Source organism: Aethina tumida, chromosome 1 (genome assembly GCF_024364675.1).
Source record: "Aethina tumida isolate Nest 87 chromosome 1, icAetTumi1.1, whole genome shotgun sequence".
In the NCBI taxonomy this organism is placed as follows: Eukaryota; Metazoa; Arthropoda; class Insecta; order Coleoptera; family Nitidulidae; genus Aethina; species Aethina tumida.
In genome coordinates, this window is record NC_065435.1 from 78,265,323 (window position 1) to 78,284,237 (window position 18,915).

Sequence of the window (18,915 nt, forward strand, 5' to 3'; positions counted from 1 at the left end):
CATCAATTTATAAAATATATATTATTATGTTTTACTTAAAGTAAACTTGAAAGATAATTACATATAAGACAGTAATTTTTCGAATTTAATATTTACAGAAGAAAAATCTGCGTAAAAGTATTATATAAAAGTTTAATGTCAAGGTAAGTTTTTTTTTTACATTAGGTATTTCAAATTTTACAATGGATCTTGTAATATTTAATATTTGCACTGGAATTTTAGTTTTTATTTATTGCAAATAATTATTTTTTTAATGTATTGTAATGAATTTTTTTAATTTTTTTACGTCCGTTTGTTATTTCAATCACATTTTTCTAAAAGTTTTAAAAACTTTTATTATTTTGTTGTTAAATATACATTATTCTCTAAATTTGAAAGAGAATTACTTATAAGACAGTAACTTTCCAATTTTTAATATTTGTGTCTAACGCACTAGCGTATATTAAAAATATATGAATAAATCCAAATAATTAAATTTATTTTATATGAATAATTTTTATATTAATAATTATTTTGATTGTATTTTTTTGTATTTTTTTTAAGTTTTGGGAATACATATCCTTTATGTAGAAATATAAATTTTTATTTGAATTTTTTATTACTAATATTTTTATTATTATCTTTAACTTATTGATAATTTATTAATTTTAAATGTTTTTATTTATTTTATTATAAATATTTTATAGAATTTTCCTTTTTTTGGCGTCAAAATGTTTTGAATTTTTATTTTTATTACAAATATTTATATATTTTCAACTTATTGAATTTTAATTGTTTTTGTTTATTTATTTTAATGTAAATAATATATTGATCTTTTTTACTTAAAGTAAATTTGAAAGAGAATTACATATAAGACAGTAATTTTTCAATTTGTTATATTAGTATGTAAAGCACTAGCGTATATTAAAAATATATGAATTAAATTCAAATAATTAAATTTATTTTATATGAATATTTTTATTACTACTATGTTCAACTTACTGATAATATACTGATTTAAAATGTTCTTATTTATTTTATTATAAATATTTTATATGTAACGAATAAATTGTTCATGATATTTCTTTATGTTATGCTAATTTTGTTGTTATTTTTATATCTTTTTATTTTAATTTTATAATTGACGTGTTTTTATATTTACATTTGATGTGTCATTATAATTTTATGTAAATATTTTGCAAAATCCTTTTTTCCTTTTAAAATATATTTTTTTTATTTTAATAATTATTTTTTTTGATAAAATCCTTTTAATTTATAATTTAAAATTATTTTATTATATTATTATAAGAATTAAATTGTATGAATGTTTGTGGTATAGATGTATTGACATTTCGATTATAAATTTACAGTTTTAGTTTGTTTTGTTTATAAATTTTAATAGATGTATTTTTATATAATTAATTTAATTTTTGGTATGTTGTGTCGTCGTTGTTTTTCCATTTGGTTTTGATTTTTAAAGGTATCGTTTTTTAAAATTATAATCTGAATAGTAGTTTAGTAGTTATAGTATATACAGATCGAAAAACGTTTGATCCATCTGAATCTTGAGAGAGAGTAAAAGTATGCACCGTAGTGGGAAACTTACTGTCTCTGTCGTGCATGTCTCTCTCAAAATTCAGACCGATCAAATAATTTCGAGTCTATATATAGTCAATTATACAAATTGTTAGTTTGTAACTTCCGTTTTCCTTTACGCAGTTCTTCACATTGTAAATGATTATTTTTCTTATTGGCTACTTTTTATTTGTACTTTTTAGTAGCATTTTTCTCTTTTTCCAGACCTAGTCTTCTGAGCATTCCATTAATGTTAGGATCACCATCCAGATCGCAGATCGGCTCGGTAGCAGTTCGAGTTTCTGGCGCGAAGTCACGCACCTAAAAATGTTAGTGTGGTAATCGTTGCCGAAAGGTGCCCAAGATGCACCACTACCCCTCCACCGGGTATTCCCACTGTAGGTCCGGATCCGATTCCGGACTACACCGCAGAAATTCGCGCAGGGAAGATCTCTTCGATTCCGGCGACTCCACACTCTCTGATCTCGATGGTAACTATATGTTTATTGTGTTGTCGTTAGGAAATAGTTACAAATTGCTTTTAATCAATGGCATTTACGAGGGTGTATTATTGATCAGCTACTTAATAATTCATCGTTCGTTCAAAGTTTTTGTGTGGGCGTGTAATAAAATTGGATTGTTGTATTATAAGGAAATAAAATTATTAATGTTAAACAAATAAAAATACAAATTCAACCTTGATTGACTGATTGTCAGGTAAACATATACAAAATCAATTTTTTCTAATAACGTACAAATATCGATGATCCTATATTCGAATAATTCCAATAAATCAACAAAGAATTTTTAAATTTATCTCGACCTTTACATACGAATAACATACAGATTTTATGATATACAATCAAAAACAATTCTAATTTTAGGGATAGTTCAATGATGGAACATCTGCTTATCGTCGTCGACGAATTTATTATCTATACACACCGTTCTGTGGTTAAACATCCATCATTGAGATGTCCATGATTCAATTATATATTTTTAGGTAAATCACGAAAAAACTTACAAAATCTGGTTTACACTTTTAGATGATTCATCAGTATGCTCAGAAATTATATTTTTTATACAAACGGCGATAAACATGTATCAAACTAACGAGATTTTAAATATGTGATCGAAGATAATCCAGTGACGTGCATTATTAGCCGAATAAAGGCGAAGAATAAACAGAATTGAACCGAGAGCCGTATTGTTGAAAGAATTCTATTCTTTCTTTAATAAATCATCATCGCCTCTCGCATCCATTTCCCAGCCGACATATTTCATCTCGAATAGCAAACGACTACGGGTGCCATTATCGATGATAGACATCAAATATTCGGATGCATCCACCACAAACATAAAGCTGAATTAATCTCATTAAATAAACCGAATAACATCGGATTGTTATAGAGCGAAATGTAAATTCGATTAATGACTATATAACGAGCACTCGCTCAAACGCAGTGGCTTTATATGAATTTTGCAGTTAATTAATAAACCGGAGCATATTTCAGACAAGCGACATCAGGACTTTGGGCCAAAGAAAATTTAATTTCAGTTGCCCCAAACGGACGGAAAACAAAATTGTGTTTGTGTAGTAGATTTTACGTAATGATATACATTTATTAAACTTTCTGGTTTAGTTCGACAACTTTAAAGTCTTAAATCTTTTATGCAAAAGTCACAAGGATTAGCTTTATTCGAATTTATCTGAGCTTATTTCTTCTTACTTCTTTTTTACAACAGTTTCTTAATTAATGTTTAAGATTATCTTTACAGTAAAAAGTAGAAAATAAGAAAGTTTAATGCTTAATGGTTTAAATATAATGACTTTACATGAATTTTGCAGTTAATAATAATTGAAAAATTAATTTTGAATATTGTCATACGTATTCAAAGTACTCCTATTAAATTTTGGTTGCTTCAAAACAAATTTTATATGATCAAATAAAATATATTTAGTAAAGCATCACATGTAGTTGCAACTCGAAAGAATTCATTTAGCCTTTAATGATTAACATACTGAGTTTTAGAAAGAAAGAAATTACCCAATAAATTTATAACAAAAAGCTATTTTATTTTTGGTTTGGATGAATTTTACTTGTTTTTTTTATTCTAGAGTAGGAGAGTGAATAGTATGAAACGAACTTCAGTAACTTTCTGAATTAATTAATAATTCCAAGCATATTTTAGTGTGATGTGAATAAAAAATTACTAAATCCTAAATTTGGTTCAAAGAAAATTAATTATATTTTAGTTGTTCCAGACACGTGTAGCTTTATTTAAATGATGAAAACTTCACTTTAATTAGCTTCTGATTATTTTTAACCATGTGAAGTATATTTTATATTATACTTTTTTATATGGAAACAAAAAAAAAGAAAACTTTATTCTTGACTAATGATAAGGATTAGCTCAGATGTTTGTAAAAATAAGAAATCGAGTCAGATTTTACTTGCTTTATTCAACAATTGTATGAAATAAGCACAGGTTTAAACAGTGGCATTATACGAATTTCGCAATAATAATAATAATAATAATAATAATAATAATAATAATAATAATAATAATAATAATAATAATAATAATAATAATTCAAGGCATATTTTGATCTGATGTGATTTAAAAATCTTGACATAGGAATTTTAGTTCGGAGAAAATTTAATTTCAGTGATTTCAAAGCGGCGAAAAATAAAATTCGGTTTGTATGTTGAATTTCACATGATGCGTTTATAAAACATTCAGGATTAGTTTGGCAACTTTTAAATCTTTTATTTTTGAAGTAAATGTTGCCACAGGTAGTTTTATTCAAATAATGAGAATTTGACTTCCATTCTGATGTAACTTCCGTTTCTAATGTAACTGTTACCACGGATAATTTTATTTGATTATTATGAAAACTTCTCTTTAATTTGTTTCTGTACACACAACTTGTTTTATTTATTTTATTCAATAGATTTAAAAAAATCTGTTATTAACTCTCAATAAATTATTGCCCTTGCAGAGTCTTATTAACTAGATCTTCGATCGATATATGTTTCCATATTTCGAAATTATTTTACGATATTTTTATTTAATAAATTAGTACCATAAAATGATTTTACTCTTGGTTAAAGTTCAGAAATTGAATTAGAAATTGAATGAAATTTTGATAATTTCAATTTTGTTCCAGAGTCGGAGAGTGGATCAGGCTCTGCGGCGGACGTGGATCCCAACCTCCCTTACCCGGGGATGGCGCCGGTGGTTTTAAGAAACCTAACGCAAACCACGCGACCGAGAAGCTGGTGTCTGGCGCTAATCGCAAGCCCATATCCTTTTGCAATACTTTTTTCTAACCATTATTTACAGATTTGACCGCCAGAAAGTTGCCGCGAGGTGAGTCCGAATCAATTTCAGTAGTAGCAACAAATAAACTTGTTCGTTTGAAACAGAGGCGAGAACGAGGTAAACGACGTCGAACTTTTCAATTTTCCGCGCGTTTCTCTATTTATATCCTACGGTGATGGATTCGAAGTGGGCATGAATTTTAAATTTTGAGCAACATGTTCGGATATCGGATGCGCCATAAGCACATTTCACGAAATTGGTTTACCATATTCCCTTTTGAATACGTTTTGGGAAAATTCGTAAAGCGCTCGTCCACGTTCGTTTTAAAGAGCGCTACCTCACTTTATGTTAAATAATTTAATCTCCTTGTAACTTGATTAATTTCACCTTTAAAATACTTGTTATGTAACCGTTTCAATATAATAAAACATCGTCCAATTACCTACCCTGGGGTAAATTGGTGTCCAATAAACAGTCAGAAATTAGTTTCCTTCGTTTGTCAAGCGACAATCCGTGTGATGTAGTTGACGTGGCGTCTTAAGGGTGACTAGAAAATTACAAGGGGTGAGAAAGCCGGTCGGTTGGATTCGTAACGGCTTTGGGCGACCGTCGTAATTGCCCAAATTGATACCCCTGCTACAATTCGCTAATCACCGGCACGGATTTTCTAATGAAACTGCCGCACAAAAACTTAATCGTTGTGGTTGTTTTGGCTGATGATTATTTAATAATCGGCCAATTATTCATATCGTTGAAAAGTACACGCTTTTATTCGAGTAATTGTTAATCAATATATCATAGGGAAAACTCGGTGATAAAGTTCGGTCGAGCTGCAGACATATTTTGCTGTTTCTGTTCGATAAATCAAGCTGGTAAAACAAGCGTGAGTTTTCTAAAATAATAAATATCACTTGTAACTGTTTCCTGGGTTGTAGTTTTCGACGGAATAAAATTTCTGGAAACTGGCCAACCAGATTTTGATATATCATTTAATGGAAGGAATTTCATACTCCACCAAATTGGATGTTTTTGTTCTAATTTACGTTTACCATTTGGTTCAGTAAATTGCTTTTGTACATTTGTTATTAGTCCATTATTGACGGTATTAAAAAGTCCGGCGTAGCGATTTAATAACTGTTTTCGTTCGAAATCAAATCTAATAGCGGTTTTCTATGTTTGGATCATCTTCAAGTTTCTACATTTTTGTTCCTTTCCATGGTTAAACACAAAGCCGTTTGTTTCAATAACACTAAATCTTATTGAAATGACCCAGCCAGTTCCACCCACGTCCGCAATCTAAACCCAAGCCACAAAGTTTAAAGTAATTATTTTTTTTAGTGGTGCAGCTTCTAAACACCGTCAACTAAAACTGGATAGTTTTATCATGTTTACGACCGAACAGAAAAAAAAACACGCTTTAGGTATCAAAACAACTTCTAATTGCGCCATAACTCTTTTCGTTCGTGTAGAAGTTTTCGGTGAACCATTATTTTCGTATTTAGCATTAGTCAGGACAATATATCACCTGGACGGGCGTATTTCTTACAGACTCCTCCCGAACACCTATTTTTCCATAATTTTACGACGTAAATTTTCTGTTCAACAAGTGCCCTATTTATGGAAAATCGCATACTTTACAGCCCCCAAACTTTTTAAATTAAAATCCAGATCACGTCCGCAAAAATCCCAGATTACGGGACGCTTTAATCAGCAACGATTCCGTTTGCAAAATTAACCGAGTCCAAGACTGACGCATTATCAATTCAATAATTGCACACGGGCCTTAAATTATAGAACAGAAGGAATTTTCGTGTGTCGGGGATTAGCGAACACTTCGAATTTTGGTCCCGGGGAAACGGATGTCGGTTTATTTTCCGGGGGATTTTCCTGCACGGGATCAAGGATCTTGCATTATTTAACTAATACCGGGGGGTTATCCTTATATCGATTCTAGTATAACTGTTTCGCACCAACTCACCCTCCAAGGTCGACTCCCATCAAAAATTCCATTTTGCAAAAAAGTACATGATGGGGACGTTAATAAATGTGTTTAATTTACCTAAATGCGTGTGCATAATTACGAAATAGCTTTTGAGAAACAATTTCGTCTGAAATCTGAGAGTATGACATCAATATTCATAGAATGAACTGGGCTCCAACTCCAGAAAAACTTAATTAGTTAATTAACTAAAAAAAGAGGAGGAAACAGTGTGTTTCAATTATCCCACCGGTCCCAATCCTCTAATTACATTTTTATTATGTGCTTCTTCCGCAATCCGGCCCCAATGAGAACGTGGTTCAAGTGTTTTTGATTGAGTCGTACAATAGGAAAGGCCGACAAAAGTCGACCGTCAAAGAAGTTCGTTGATTACCTCCGGATCATCAATAATTGGATTCTGTGTTGGCCGGATTGAAAACAACAATAAGTCGAAAATAAGCAACTTTTAAAAAATGACGTGATCCTTCAAGAGCATTATGTTTAGCGCGCATCCATCACGAGGGAAAGTTTGTGATGAGTTTTCTGCAGATAATGCTCCGTACTCAAATCTCGGGGGAGATTGCAAGGAAACTCATAAGCGACTGTTCGCGCTTAGTACGTGTTAAAAAACTGGAAAACAAACTCCCACTTTTATAAATTTGACACGGCTCAAACGACAAATTTCCCTTATAACTCCCGGTTCAATTAATTGACATTAAGTGTAACGAACGGCCAAGTTCTGGCTAAGTCTTGGAGCGTCATTAGCTTACATTGTCTGCCTTTCAAGTCCATCAACTTCTGCTTGACTACAATGCACGACGGAAGCTCTATTTATAGGAATATGGTAATGGGGTATTATTAGAGGACAGCTTTTATTGAAAGGAATTACTCTAACTTCACTATTTGGTGGCGAAAGTTTTCAGATAACATTTTTATCGGGTTTTTAATTATTTAATCATTAAAGCAGTATCACTTTCAAATATTTTTACAATATTTCTAAATACGTGTGGAATATATAGAAATTTATGGTTAGATATTAAGATATTAAGGGAATTTAATGTACAATCCACCATAAATGTGTGTTGGTTTGTTTGAAGTATCTTCTCAAACAAAGATCAAAAATCCACAAAAAGGATTGTTAATATCTAATTAATAGTTTATTAACGAAACGATCTAGGGATAAATTAAAAAAGCATATTTTATCAGTCAATAATCCGGTTGTAAAAAGTCTCCAATGACCGATTCGTGACGGTTTCGTAGTAATCATTCACGTAACGCTAATCAATTTTGTCCCAATTACGGCGGTCTTTTGTGGCGAGCCGAACTTGCACCCTGAATACAAATCGTTTCGGTGCCAGCTGGACTCTGGTTATTTTAATTGTCTTTGGAGTAAATACGTGAATTGTTCGTTCGGCATGTTATTGCTAAGTTAAGCTAACAGTATTATAAAGCGACCTGTTTGTGGATAGAAGCTTACAACATTGTGTTATATTAATTTCAATCTATTAATTTATAATATTTAAATCAATAAACAGTTAAAACTTATCACGATGTAAATATGGTAGCCTGTTGATGTATGACGCTAGTGGCGGCATCTATATTGTGTATAACAATGATAAGAGTGAAAAAGAAGCGAGCTTCAATTATCTGTTGTAAAAAAATAAAATTGTTTTTTTTTTTAATTATTAATGACCAATTAGAATGTGTGTAAATTTAGAAAAGGTGCTTGTATCATCCATTTTTAAATTGTATTTTATAATATAAAGATAAAATAAAATATAGAACTGAAACATAAGTAATATATTTTTACTATGAATATAAATGTGGAACTATACCTAATAATTAAGAGAGTAATTTCAAATAAAAAATAGATCTTAATAATTATTTTATAATATTATTTGAAAATGTGAAAAAAGAAAAATATTTTAAAAAAGTTATTCATTTAGGTTCAATGTATATATATTTAGAAAAACCTCTATTTTGACATCTTCTAGGTAAGGACTTAATAAGTCGACATACCGTACTTCTCAAACCCCCTCTTATAATTGTAGGTATGTACCTACTGGTGGTACTCATCGGATATATAGTATTGGCAGAAAGCAGAGCAACTTTTTTAAAATTGAAATAATTTATGTCCTGGTTATTTATTAATTTTTAATTAATTCTACACTAATATATTGTAAAGTTCTCGTTATTATGAATAACTTCCAAACACCTTTTTTCATGGAAAGCCGTAGATGGTCAATAACATTTGGATCCATATTTTTCCAGGCCTCCTGCAAAGGCGGGGACCCATTCCAAATCCCGAAAAGCAGTCCCATATCATTACCGACCTGTCGCCGTGTTTAACAGTGAATATGGTAAACTTTGGGTTATTACATATAAAATCCCATCACTGCTAACCGATTAAATTTGATTTCAACATTCCAGATTGATTCCAGTGTAAACGGGAACGCAAACTCAACTCTGGCTCACCTGTTCATCTCTAAAAATAGTGTTTTTTTGGCTGGCCTTTTTGCATGAAGACCTCCTTGTAATAATCAATCTCTTACGGTTCATGGAGAAACATTAATTTCAAGTTGTGTCTCAAGTAGACCTTTTATTTTGCTGGAACTCAGGAAGGGATCTTTTTGAAACCTATTGGTTTTTTTTGGTCTTCCAGTTTTGTTTTTCCCTTCTCCTTTACCAAATCTTGAACGTTGTTGTAAAACACGCGTTACAATCAAACGATATTGATTTTTCTCTCATCGGATTGAAAGAACGATACAGTCCGTGATTTTAATTGGATAATTTCTTTCCACGACGCATTATATTAAATCAATTTACTTTGGTGTATACTATAATTAGAACTAAAAATTATTGTCAATTTTGTAGAGATTAGTGATATTTAATAAAAAGTTGCTCTGCTTTTCGCCAGCCGAATATTTAGTTTTTTGATTTGTAACTAACAGAATTATTTTTAATACAAGAAATATTCACCTATATATTAGTATACTGTGTGTTCATAATTGGTATAAATTATATTAGATTTGCTTATAAAGGGGGCAGCAATTTATATATTTTTAAAGTTTGTCTTTCTAATCGGTTGATCCTTATTTTCGTGGATCATAAATAATTCGTATTTGCAAAGTTTTATATTTTAGTTTACATGTTTTTGAACAAATTTTTTTCTGGTACTCCGATTCTTTTTGGTCAACAAAAGTTTCATTTTGAATACTTTTCTAAATAAACCAAATTTATCTAAGCATCGTCCTATTGTGTCTAGTAACACCGAAAAGGCAGATGTGGAATCTTTTAAGGTATTGTCTTACTAGTACGCCTTTTTGAAATATTTTTGAATAGTGAAATGCTTCATGGCGTTGAATATCATAATTTTTCTAAATTTCTAAATGATTAGCAATGTTTGGCAACTTTTTTACAAATAATAATATTTAAAATAACTTGTTATGTCAGGATCACAATGTTTTTTCTACCAATTTTAGATCGATTTTAATCAAAATTAATTTGTAACTGACTATGTCGAAGCGACTAAAAAAAACTTAAACGTTTCTATTGAGAGGAATGAAATGTATCGCTCATATGTAGAGCAACGTACATTTAGCCTTCTTTTATTTAGAATCTATTAGCATAGCCATTATTATTAATAATTTCTAAACACCTTTTCTTCATTGATTTTAGTAACTTTCGTTCGAAATTTCCGATAAATATGTTCTCAAAGGTTTTTCATTGGATTGAGGTCTAGTGTAACTGGGATTATACCTTTCATTAATTGGTCCTCTCACTTATGAAGTGCCATCAGATTTGAATAATTGAGCCAACTTTCATCGGGAAACAAAATTGTTTCCCATTGCCCATCTGTCCAGTTCACATGTTCTCTTGCAAAAAGTAGTTTCAGTGCTCTGTAGTTTGCAGAAATCAAGGGCTTCTTTGCTGTTTTTTACCATAGAGACCAGCTCCTTTTAGTCTTCGTTTTATGGTACTCACCAATGCATTGAGTTCGTTTATTTTTTGATTTATACGAGATGCGCTGATAAAAGTGTTGCGAACCATAAGCGTTTTTGTTTTTCTGTCCAAAGCTCTGTTAGACTTTCGTTTTTTACCACTTTTCGGAACTCCTTCCAGTATATTCCTTCTGTTAAAATTGTAAATCGTCCTCGAAATGATCGTTTTGATTAAATTTAAATTTAATGCAATTTACACCATTCCCAAACTTTTCTACAATTTAGCGTTTAAATTGTATCGACAAATGGACACTTCTAGGTATTTTTGGCTTTAAGGAACGATGTCGGACGTAGAAATAAATTATAAAATCAGTTGTCAAATATAGGTTTTGGTTGCTTTAATTATAAACACTGCCCGAAATAAAATGTTTTATAACGACTATGTAAATAAAGATATTTGTATATAAAATGAGATACGAAATGTTTAGACACTTAATAATTATAAAATTAATTTAAATTAAAAAGAATCGTTTTTTTAATAAAATGAATATGTTTTTTGTTGCTCTACATATGAGCGATAGTGTATATAAATAAAAAATGAAATATTTGGCATTATCTGAATTGAATGGTTGTATATATTGTGAACATAAATTTACGATGCGAATCAAGTAATCTTGTTAAAAACGTCCATTTCCCTCCCATGTTTTACATTTTAGTCAGTACGTCCGATAATTCCTGTCCTAATTGAAGCTTGAAATATTGAAGCGACATTTTTTGTCGTATGAAAGCCTGAACGATTAAACGTTAGCCAGGAGCGGTATTAACATGATATTCCGGCCAATTTTCCTTTATACGTTTTTGCTGATAACGAGTGAAGGGAAATTTGTTAGCCCATATTATTTTCGCAGCGAAAATCCCAAGCCTCAAATCAATAATATAATCCCGGTTAAGGGGTTAACGGTTAAAATTTCACAATAATCTACGAACACAATGCCGTAATGATAATGGTGCTCGAAACATCAATCCACCTATTTAATTCAACATCTTGCTGAGTAAATCACTGGTGAGCACGCGAACCGTTTAGTAATCCAAACACATTTCCCGTCTCTGATGTCGCAACAAAACCGTTCGTCGTTGTTGTCTTAATGCAAGACAAATAAATTTTGTCGAGCTCGACTTCGCTCACCCGGCTCGCTCGGGGAAAAAAGACTCGTACGGACTCGAAATTTGCACATCGTGATCCGGCGATAAATAATTCTGGGGAACGTTCAACAAGTTCCGACTTCGACAGTTTTGTCGCACGCATGAAATTCGTTTTGTTTAATGGCGCCATAAAATTGATCACTCATAAAACTACCAGCAATTAATAATTATTTATTGCCCAATTAAATAATAATCGCACAATAGAAAAATAACCAGGAATATATCTCTCTTTTGGAAAAGGATTTATGTTCCTGTAGTTATAAAAAAAAAAATTAAAATTAACTTCAGCCGGTTAATAATTCAAAGCTGATTATTTCAGCGAGAAGATTAATTAAGTCCTTAAACAAATTTCGATCCGCACTGAAAAAGGCTCATAGAGTTTAGCATCGTAAATTTTAAGACCCCGTTGTTGCATTTGTTCAGATTTAAATCCGATTTGGTCGCGATGTTAAAGAGGACAAAACCTACCGACGACTAGACACGAAAATCTGATACTTAACTGGAAACATATTTATTTTATTAAAGTTTATTGGTAAAATGATTCGTTGTTAAAAAGGGGATTATTGAGTTGATTAGAAAATACAACTGACATTTGTAATTTTATAAAATGTATAGCAATTGTATTTTGGGATTTAACAAATTAAAATTAGTGAAAATTAATTGGTAATTCCAGTGAAGTGGGTTTATCTGTAATTAAAATTTATGATTATATTAATTATTATTGCTATTTCACTTTTAATTAATTTACTATATCGTTTAAAGTGTACTTAAATAAAGCTTTTGGATTAAATATAATATTAAAGTTTATAGCTGTTTCAATTGTACTGTTATTACAATTTCGAATAAAATGAAATGCATTTTGTAAATCAACTTCTCAATTAATATGGAACGGGCGAAATCATAATCAGAAACGTTACGTCAGAAAACTCAACAAGTAGTAACAACAGAGGGAAAAGTGAGCAACAGCATCCAGAACGAAAATTACCAAACAAAAGGCGTGAAACCATGAACATTCACGAAAACAGGCACCGGACTGGCGATGTATTGTTTCGGTCGCGTTGACGGCGTAATAATTGAAAAAGTTTTTTAGGTGTTTAATGAAAGCACCATCAGTTCCATACCTACGTCTGTTTAACTGAAACGAGATGAACAGATGGTGTCTTTACTTTGGTTTTGGACACGAACTGTATTTTTTTGGAGTTTTGACATTGTGTTCGATGAAATATTAATAAAATTGAAAGCCATGTGGAGCATATAAATTGTATTGCTTATCGATGTTACATATTCGGGTCTTTCCCATATATACATTCGTCAACAATATTTTTAATATAAATATATCTGAGTCTAGACATCAAATTACGTTTAATAAAATCGATAGCTAGAGAAAACGGGGAAATAACTTTGTGTCCGTGTAGAAAATTATTGAATTTAATCAATCATCGAAAACTTCATCAAATCAGTCAAACACTATTAAAACCAAATACAAAATTTCCTCCGGCTTTTCGTAACTTTTTAATTGAAAAGTTTCGTATGTACCGAATTTTGATTTGGAACTGGACGAGACGAATTTTTTCGACGTTTTTATATCTCAATAAAAGACCACAAATTCGCCACAAGACGAAACTCCATAAAAACTCGTTCGTAAAAAATAGGCCGTATTAAATTTTTATTGCACGGCACGCAAGTTTTTATGCATTTAAAATAAATTGTGCGGTACCAAATTCATCTTCGTTTTCATTAAAAGTCATTATAAATTATTGTTGGCCTTTTAGCATCGCGCAATTCTTAATCCTTTTATAAAAATTTCGAAAATTAATTAAATAAATGCATAATTAACAATTTTAATAAAATTGAAATGCATTAAAGTTGTGGACTGTGATGTAACTTCTTCATTTAACTTTACTACAATTTGTGTAAGTATCGATCATCATCAAATTTTCTATCGGTTGTTTAATATTCATATAACATATTTTGTGTTTAACCTTTTAGTGAATATATATTGTATAAAATATATATACTATACCAATTGAAAACCGTTTGATCCGACTGAATTTTGAGAGAGACATCATGCACGACAGAGACTGTGAAAGTCTGCATATTTGCTTCGTACTGGGAATCTTTTACTGTCTCTGTCATGCATGATGTCTCTCTCAAAATTCAGTAGGATCAAAGGTTTTCCAATCGTTATAGATGTAAAACAGTAACTGGAAAACACTTTTTTAAATTTGCTACTTTTGTGTAATTATCCGAAATATTAGTCAAATTAAATAACCAAATAAATTTTTATTGCACGGCACACAAGTCTTTATGCATTTAAAATAAATTGTGCAGTACCAAATTCATCTCCGTTTCCATTAAAAGTTATTAAAAATTATTATCGGCCTTTTAGCATCGTGCAATTCTTAATTCATTTACAAAAATTACGAAAATTTAATAAATTATTATTAAATAATAATATTATTAAATTTAATAAAATATAAAATAAATATAATAAATAAATATTACTTTTACATGAATTTGGGAGTTTTTCTAGATTCTGTCAAACGAATGAACTTAATAATTAAAAATTTTAATAAAATTAAAAGGGATGAAAGTTATGGACTGTGATGCAACTTCTTCATTTAGTTTTACTACAATTTGTGTAACTACCGATCATTATCAAATTTTTCCATCGGTTATTTAATATTCATATAACATATTAGATTTTATGTTTAACCTTTAATGAATATATATTACTATATTAGGTGTAAAACAGTAACTCGGAAATACTTTTTTAACTTTGCTACTAGATTATCTGTTGGTCAATTAATTTTTATAGAATATAACGCATGAGCTGAAAAGTCACGGTTTTTTTGTTCAGAATTAGCTTTATTCATCAACATAATCTCCATCAAGAGCAACGCAAACATTCCAGCGCCGCTCTAACATTTCAATACCACTTTTGTGGAACGATTTATCTTTTGCATAAAAATAGGCCTCGGTTTCAGCGATAACCTCTTCATTCGTGCCAAATTTCTTATCGACGAGCATTTTTTTTGAGGTCTGCGAACAGTAAATAGTCGCTGGGAGTCAAATCTGGCCAATACTGTGGATGTGGGAGCAATTCGAAGTTCAATTCATGTCGTTTTGCCATTGTTTTGATTGACTTGTCATGCGGTGCGTTGTCTTGATGAAATAAAATTTTTTTCTTTGCCATATGCAGTCGTTTCTTTGCAATTTCAGCCTTCAAATGCTCCAATAACGCTATATATTATTCACAGTTGATGATATTTCCGTTCTCAAGATAGTTGATGAATATTACACCACGCACATCCCAAAATACCTCTCCAGCCGATTGTTCGCTTTGGACATGGTTCATCAGTTGCTGTCCACTCAGATGACGATCGTTTCGATCGATTCCGGAGTGAAATGATGAATCAATCCATGTTTCATCCATTGTCACATATCGACGCAAAAATTCCGGTTTGTTACACTGAACATTAACATGGCCAAACACTGCTCAGAATCATCAACGCGTTCTTGTTTTTGGTTAACACTGAGCAAACGCGGCACCCACTTTGAACGGAGCTTTCCCATAATCAAATGCTCATGCAATATAAAGCCAACACTTTTCGATCATTCAAAACGATTTTGTGGATTTTTTTCATGTTTTCTGGTGATACCGTATCATTTGGGCGTCCTACATCATCGGTGTCTCTACGTCCATGTTTGAAGTCAGCAAACCAACGTTTTATTGTTGTTTTTGATGGAGCGGAGTCCTCATAACACTTTTCAAGGCATTGCTTTGCTTGAACGGTATTTTTTCCCATCAAGAAGCAGTGTAAATTAAAACACGAAATTATTTTTGATCTATTGTTTTGAAAATAACAAAAGTAGCGTCACTTTTAGCACAATGACTCACAAACTAGTTAGAATATCATGATATTTTAACAGCTGTCTTTCGAAGGTTAGTACTAACTGAGAAAGCGGTGAATGCAATAAAACTAACGCCATCAATGTGTTAGGCCCGGGACTTTTCAGCCCATGTGTTATTAGATTTTGTATAATTATCCAAAATATTAATCAAATTAAATAACCTTATAAAACTTGTGGATTGCATTTATAACCTTTTATGAGTTCATATAATAAATCCACGAATTTTTCCAAAACTCAAAATTATATCTTTTAACAGAATTACATTTTGTGGAAGTGTTAATTTTAAAATATGTTGCAAATTGAATAACTTCCACAAAACTTGTGGACAGTGTCACGTACGTGCAAAATAAATTCGAACAGGGGTTGTGAATTTATCGCGACACAAAACTAATGAAATTATTGTGTAGCAACACCGGAATATGGAATTGGCAGACAGTGTTTCGCTATTATTTCATAATTTTCGTTATAATCGAATTTTATTTAATTCGAAATGTCAATTCGGACGGAATTAGTTTGTTAATGGAACCGCCAAAGGGGCCACGTTAATGGTTATTTGCGGTAATTAAAGGAAATATCAATTAACATAAATTCAGATTAATTCTGTAACAATAAACCGTCATAGTTTATAACGCGTATTTTATAAATCGAGAAACAAATCAATGCGATCGTTTTGACGATACGCGTTAACGTTCGCCACCCTTTTGCATAGAAATGGGAAAATTCCAGTTTATTTGGCACACGTGCAATGTACATATAAATTAGCTGCTTGGAAACTTGATTTCATCACATTTCGGCGCCCACGTTTTCCCACATTTATCTTAAATAACTTTTTGACAAAAAAATTCAATTAATTTTTCACAAACAACGCATTATTTTTCCCGATTAACGCGACTGGGGGGAAGAAATTCAAAAAAATCGACAATAATCCGATAAAACAAGACAAAAGATCCTCGAACTGAAATAAATTTAATTTGCAGTTGCAGGTTGTGTGTTGTATATTTTTTTGCACAGCTGCACACGGTAAAGATTTAATCGCGCGGGGCCCTAAAAGCTCTTTTTACGTCGAACGAAGATTTATATTTCACAAAAGGAAATTAAACATTTTTTTTTATAAGTCGCGCGTTCATTTTTAATGCCCACTCAGGCTCCCCCTGTTCGCTAAACACATTTACGATTCTTTTGCTTTCAACTTTCAACAGAGAAACTTGTTTCGTTTCGAATTCGATTCCAGCATTAGCTTCGATGTTTTTGGAACAAAGTTTTATTACTTGGAATATTCGCATATATTTAAAATTGATATTTTAGAATTTGAAGGAAAAGTGTGTCAGTTTACTATTACATATACATTCCAAAATTATCGAACGTTACACAAAAGTATAAAGTCAATTTTGCTAAAAGCTAAGACATACATTTGCAAAGTAACCACTTGAATCCAATAATTCTGAGTATTTAATCCACTACACTCGAATCCAACCGGAATAAACCAGAAAATGATGCAATTTCCATAAGTTAGCGTATGCGGCTAGAAGAAAAAGTGCAGTTTTCAACCCCTAAAACTAACCATTTAGATGATTAAAATTGTTAGTTTATCGATGCACCTGCGTTTATGTGAAATATGCGGTGCGCTCGTTTAAACCCTTAATAGTCTCCACGTTCTTGGACAATTGACCATGTACAACCATTGCTTTCGTTTAAAACGAGACCAAACAAAAATAAAATTAATGGACGTTTTAAGAGTTCCCATTGTTTCATTTGCCTGTGTCTTGTTCCATTTTTTAACTAAATCGGTTTTTAGTGCTGAAAAATGTGATGAAACTTAATAGAAAAAAAGCCGAGGAGTTGTTAATTGATCGTGTTAATTTTCGTCGCGATGCTTATCGTAATATCCAATTAAAGTTTGGGGTCTGAACGATAATGGAGAAAACTGAAAACTGCCGTGCGGGAAGACCGTAAATTTCTGGGGTTGTGCATTGCAAATATTGCCGCAATTAATTATAACTTCTCGCCGGAAAAGATTTATGAACATTTATTTAAAGTAATTGATTAAAAATCGTAACAATATTTCACTGTTGAGATAAAAAAACATCCGATTCCTGCAGGAGTAATATATCAAAACTATCGGCTGTCGCGTTAAATTTTATCTGTATAAAACGAAGGGTGTACAACACTTATACAAAAACTGGATGTTTTAGTACGGATCAATAATGTCGAACAAAATTATCTTTTTACCGTAAATTTTTAATAAATCGACCGCATTTACTTGTATATGTTTTCCACTGTTTATTATTATTTTTAAGAATCGTGCTGTCGTAATATTTTCACCTGTTAGTTGACGCGAACATAAATATTCTACGAAGCGAAAATAATGTTTTTTTGTATTTCCTTGTTGAAATTTTAATGCCAGCCTTTTATTATTATTTCTATTTTGTAGTTCTAAATGTATTTTATGGCGGATATTGTCGATGTTTTATTTTAACAAACGCTTATTATAAATGACGCAATTACTAAATTGTTTCTCATAAAAAATTGGAAAATTAATTTTATTAATAATCAATGAATGTCGTGTAATCTTTTAGCTAAATTTAATACTTATTTTAACGTAATAAAATAGATCAAGTTAAAGTTCAATAGTTTATTAGAATAATGTATATAATGTCAATTCCGGTTAATTCTGTCGATTCTGTCGAAGTGTTCTTAATACTGAAATTTCAGGCTTTTTATGGGCTAATTTCGGGTCAAAAGTAAGAATTTTGGTCTTGAAAAATAACTGGCTTTTTTATTTTTAAAGTGCTTTACCGTAAAACTGGACTCCGTTCTGAGTTTCAAGAGCTGGGGCCATTGACTCCAAAATGTACGTTTACATGCTAGAAATTCGGGTTCTTTATGGGCTCCCAAATTGTCAAAAGAAAAAAAAAATAGCTCAGAAAACAATGGGTGTATTTTTAAATTTTTAAATTTTCTATGTACAGACAGTTTTCCCATTGATATTAAACATTT

The 18,915-nt window shown here is 31.1% G+C and overlaps 1 protein-coding gene across 3 annotated transcripts in view; it reads left to right on the forward strand.

The window, feature by feature from the left end:
- LOC109609012 (voltage-dependent T-type calcium channel subunit alpha-1H-like) overlaps positions 1-18,915 on the forward strand; it is a 90,713-nt gene that overhangs the window by 8,484 nt on the left and 63,314 nt on the right. For all 3 annotated transcript variants that reach the window (XM_049961477.1, XM_049961487.1, XM_049961481.1), the window contains exons 3-4: positions 1,780-2,045; positions 4,727-4,861. In XM_049961477.1, coding sequence (XP_049817434.1) covers positions 1,919-2,045; positions 4,727-4,861 — 262 coding nt within the window. In that variant the 5' untranslated portion in view covers positions 1,780-1,918. The remainder of the gene's footprint in view (positions 1-1,779; positions 2,046-4,726; positions 4,862-18,915) is intronic.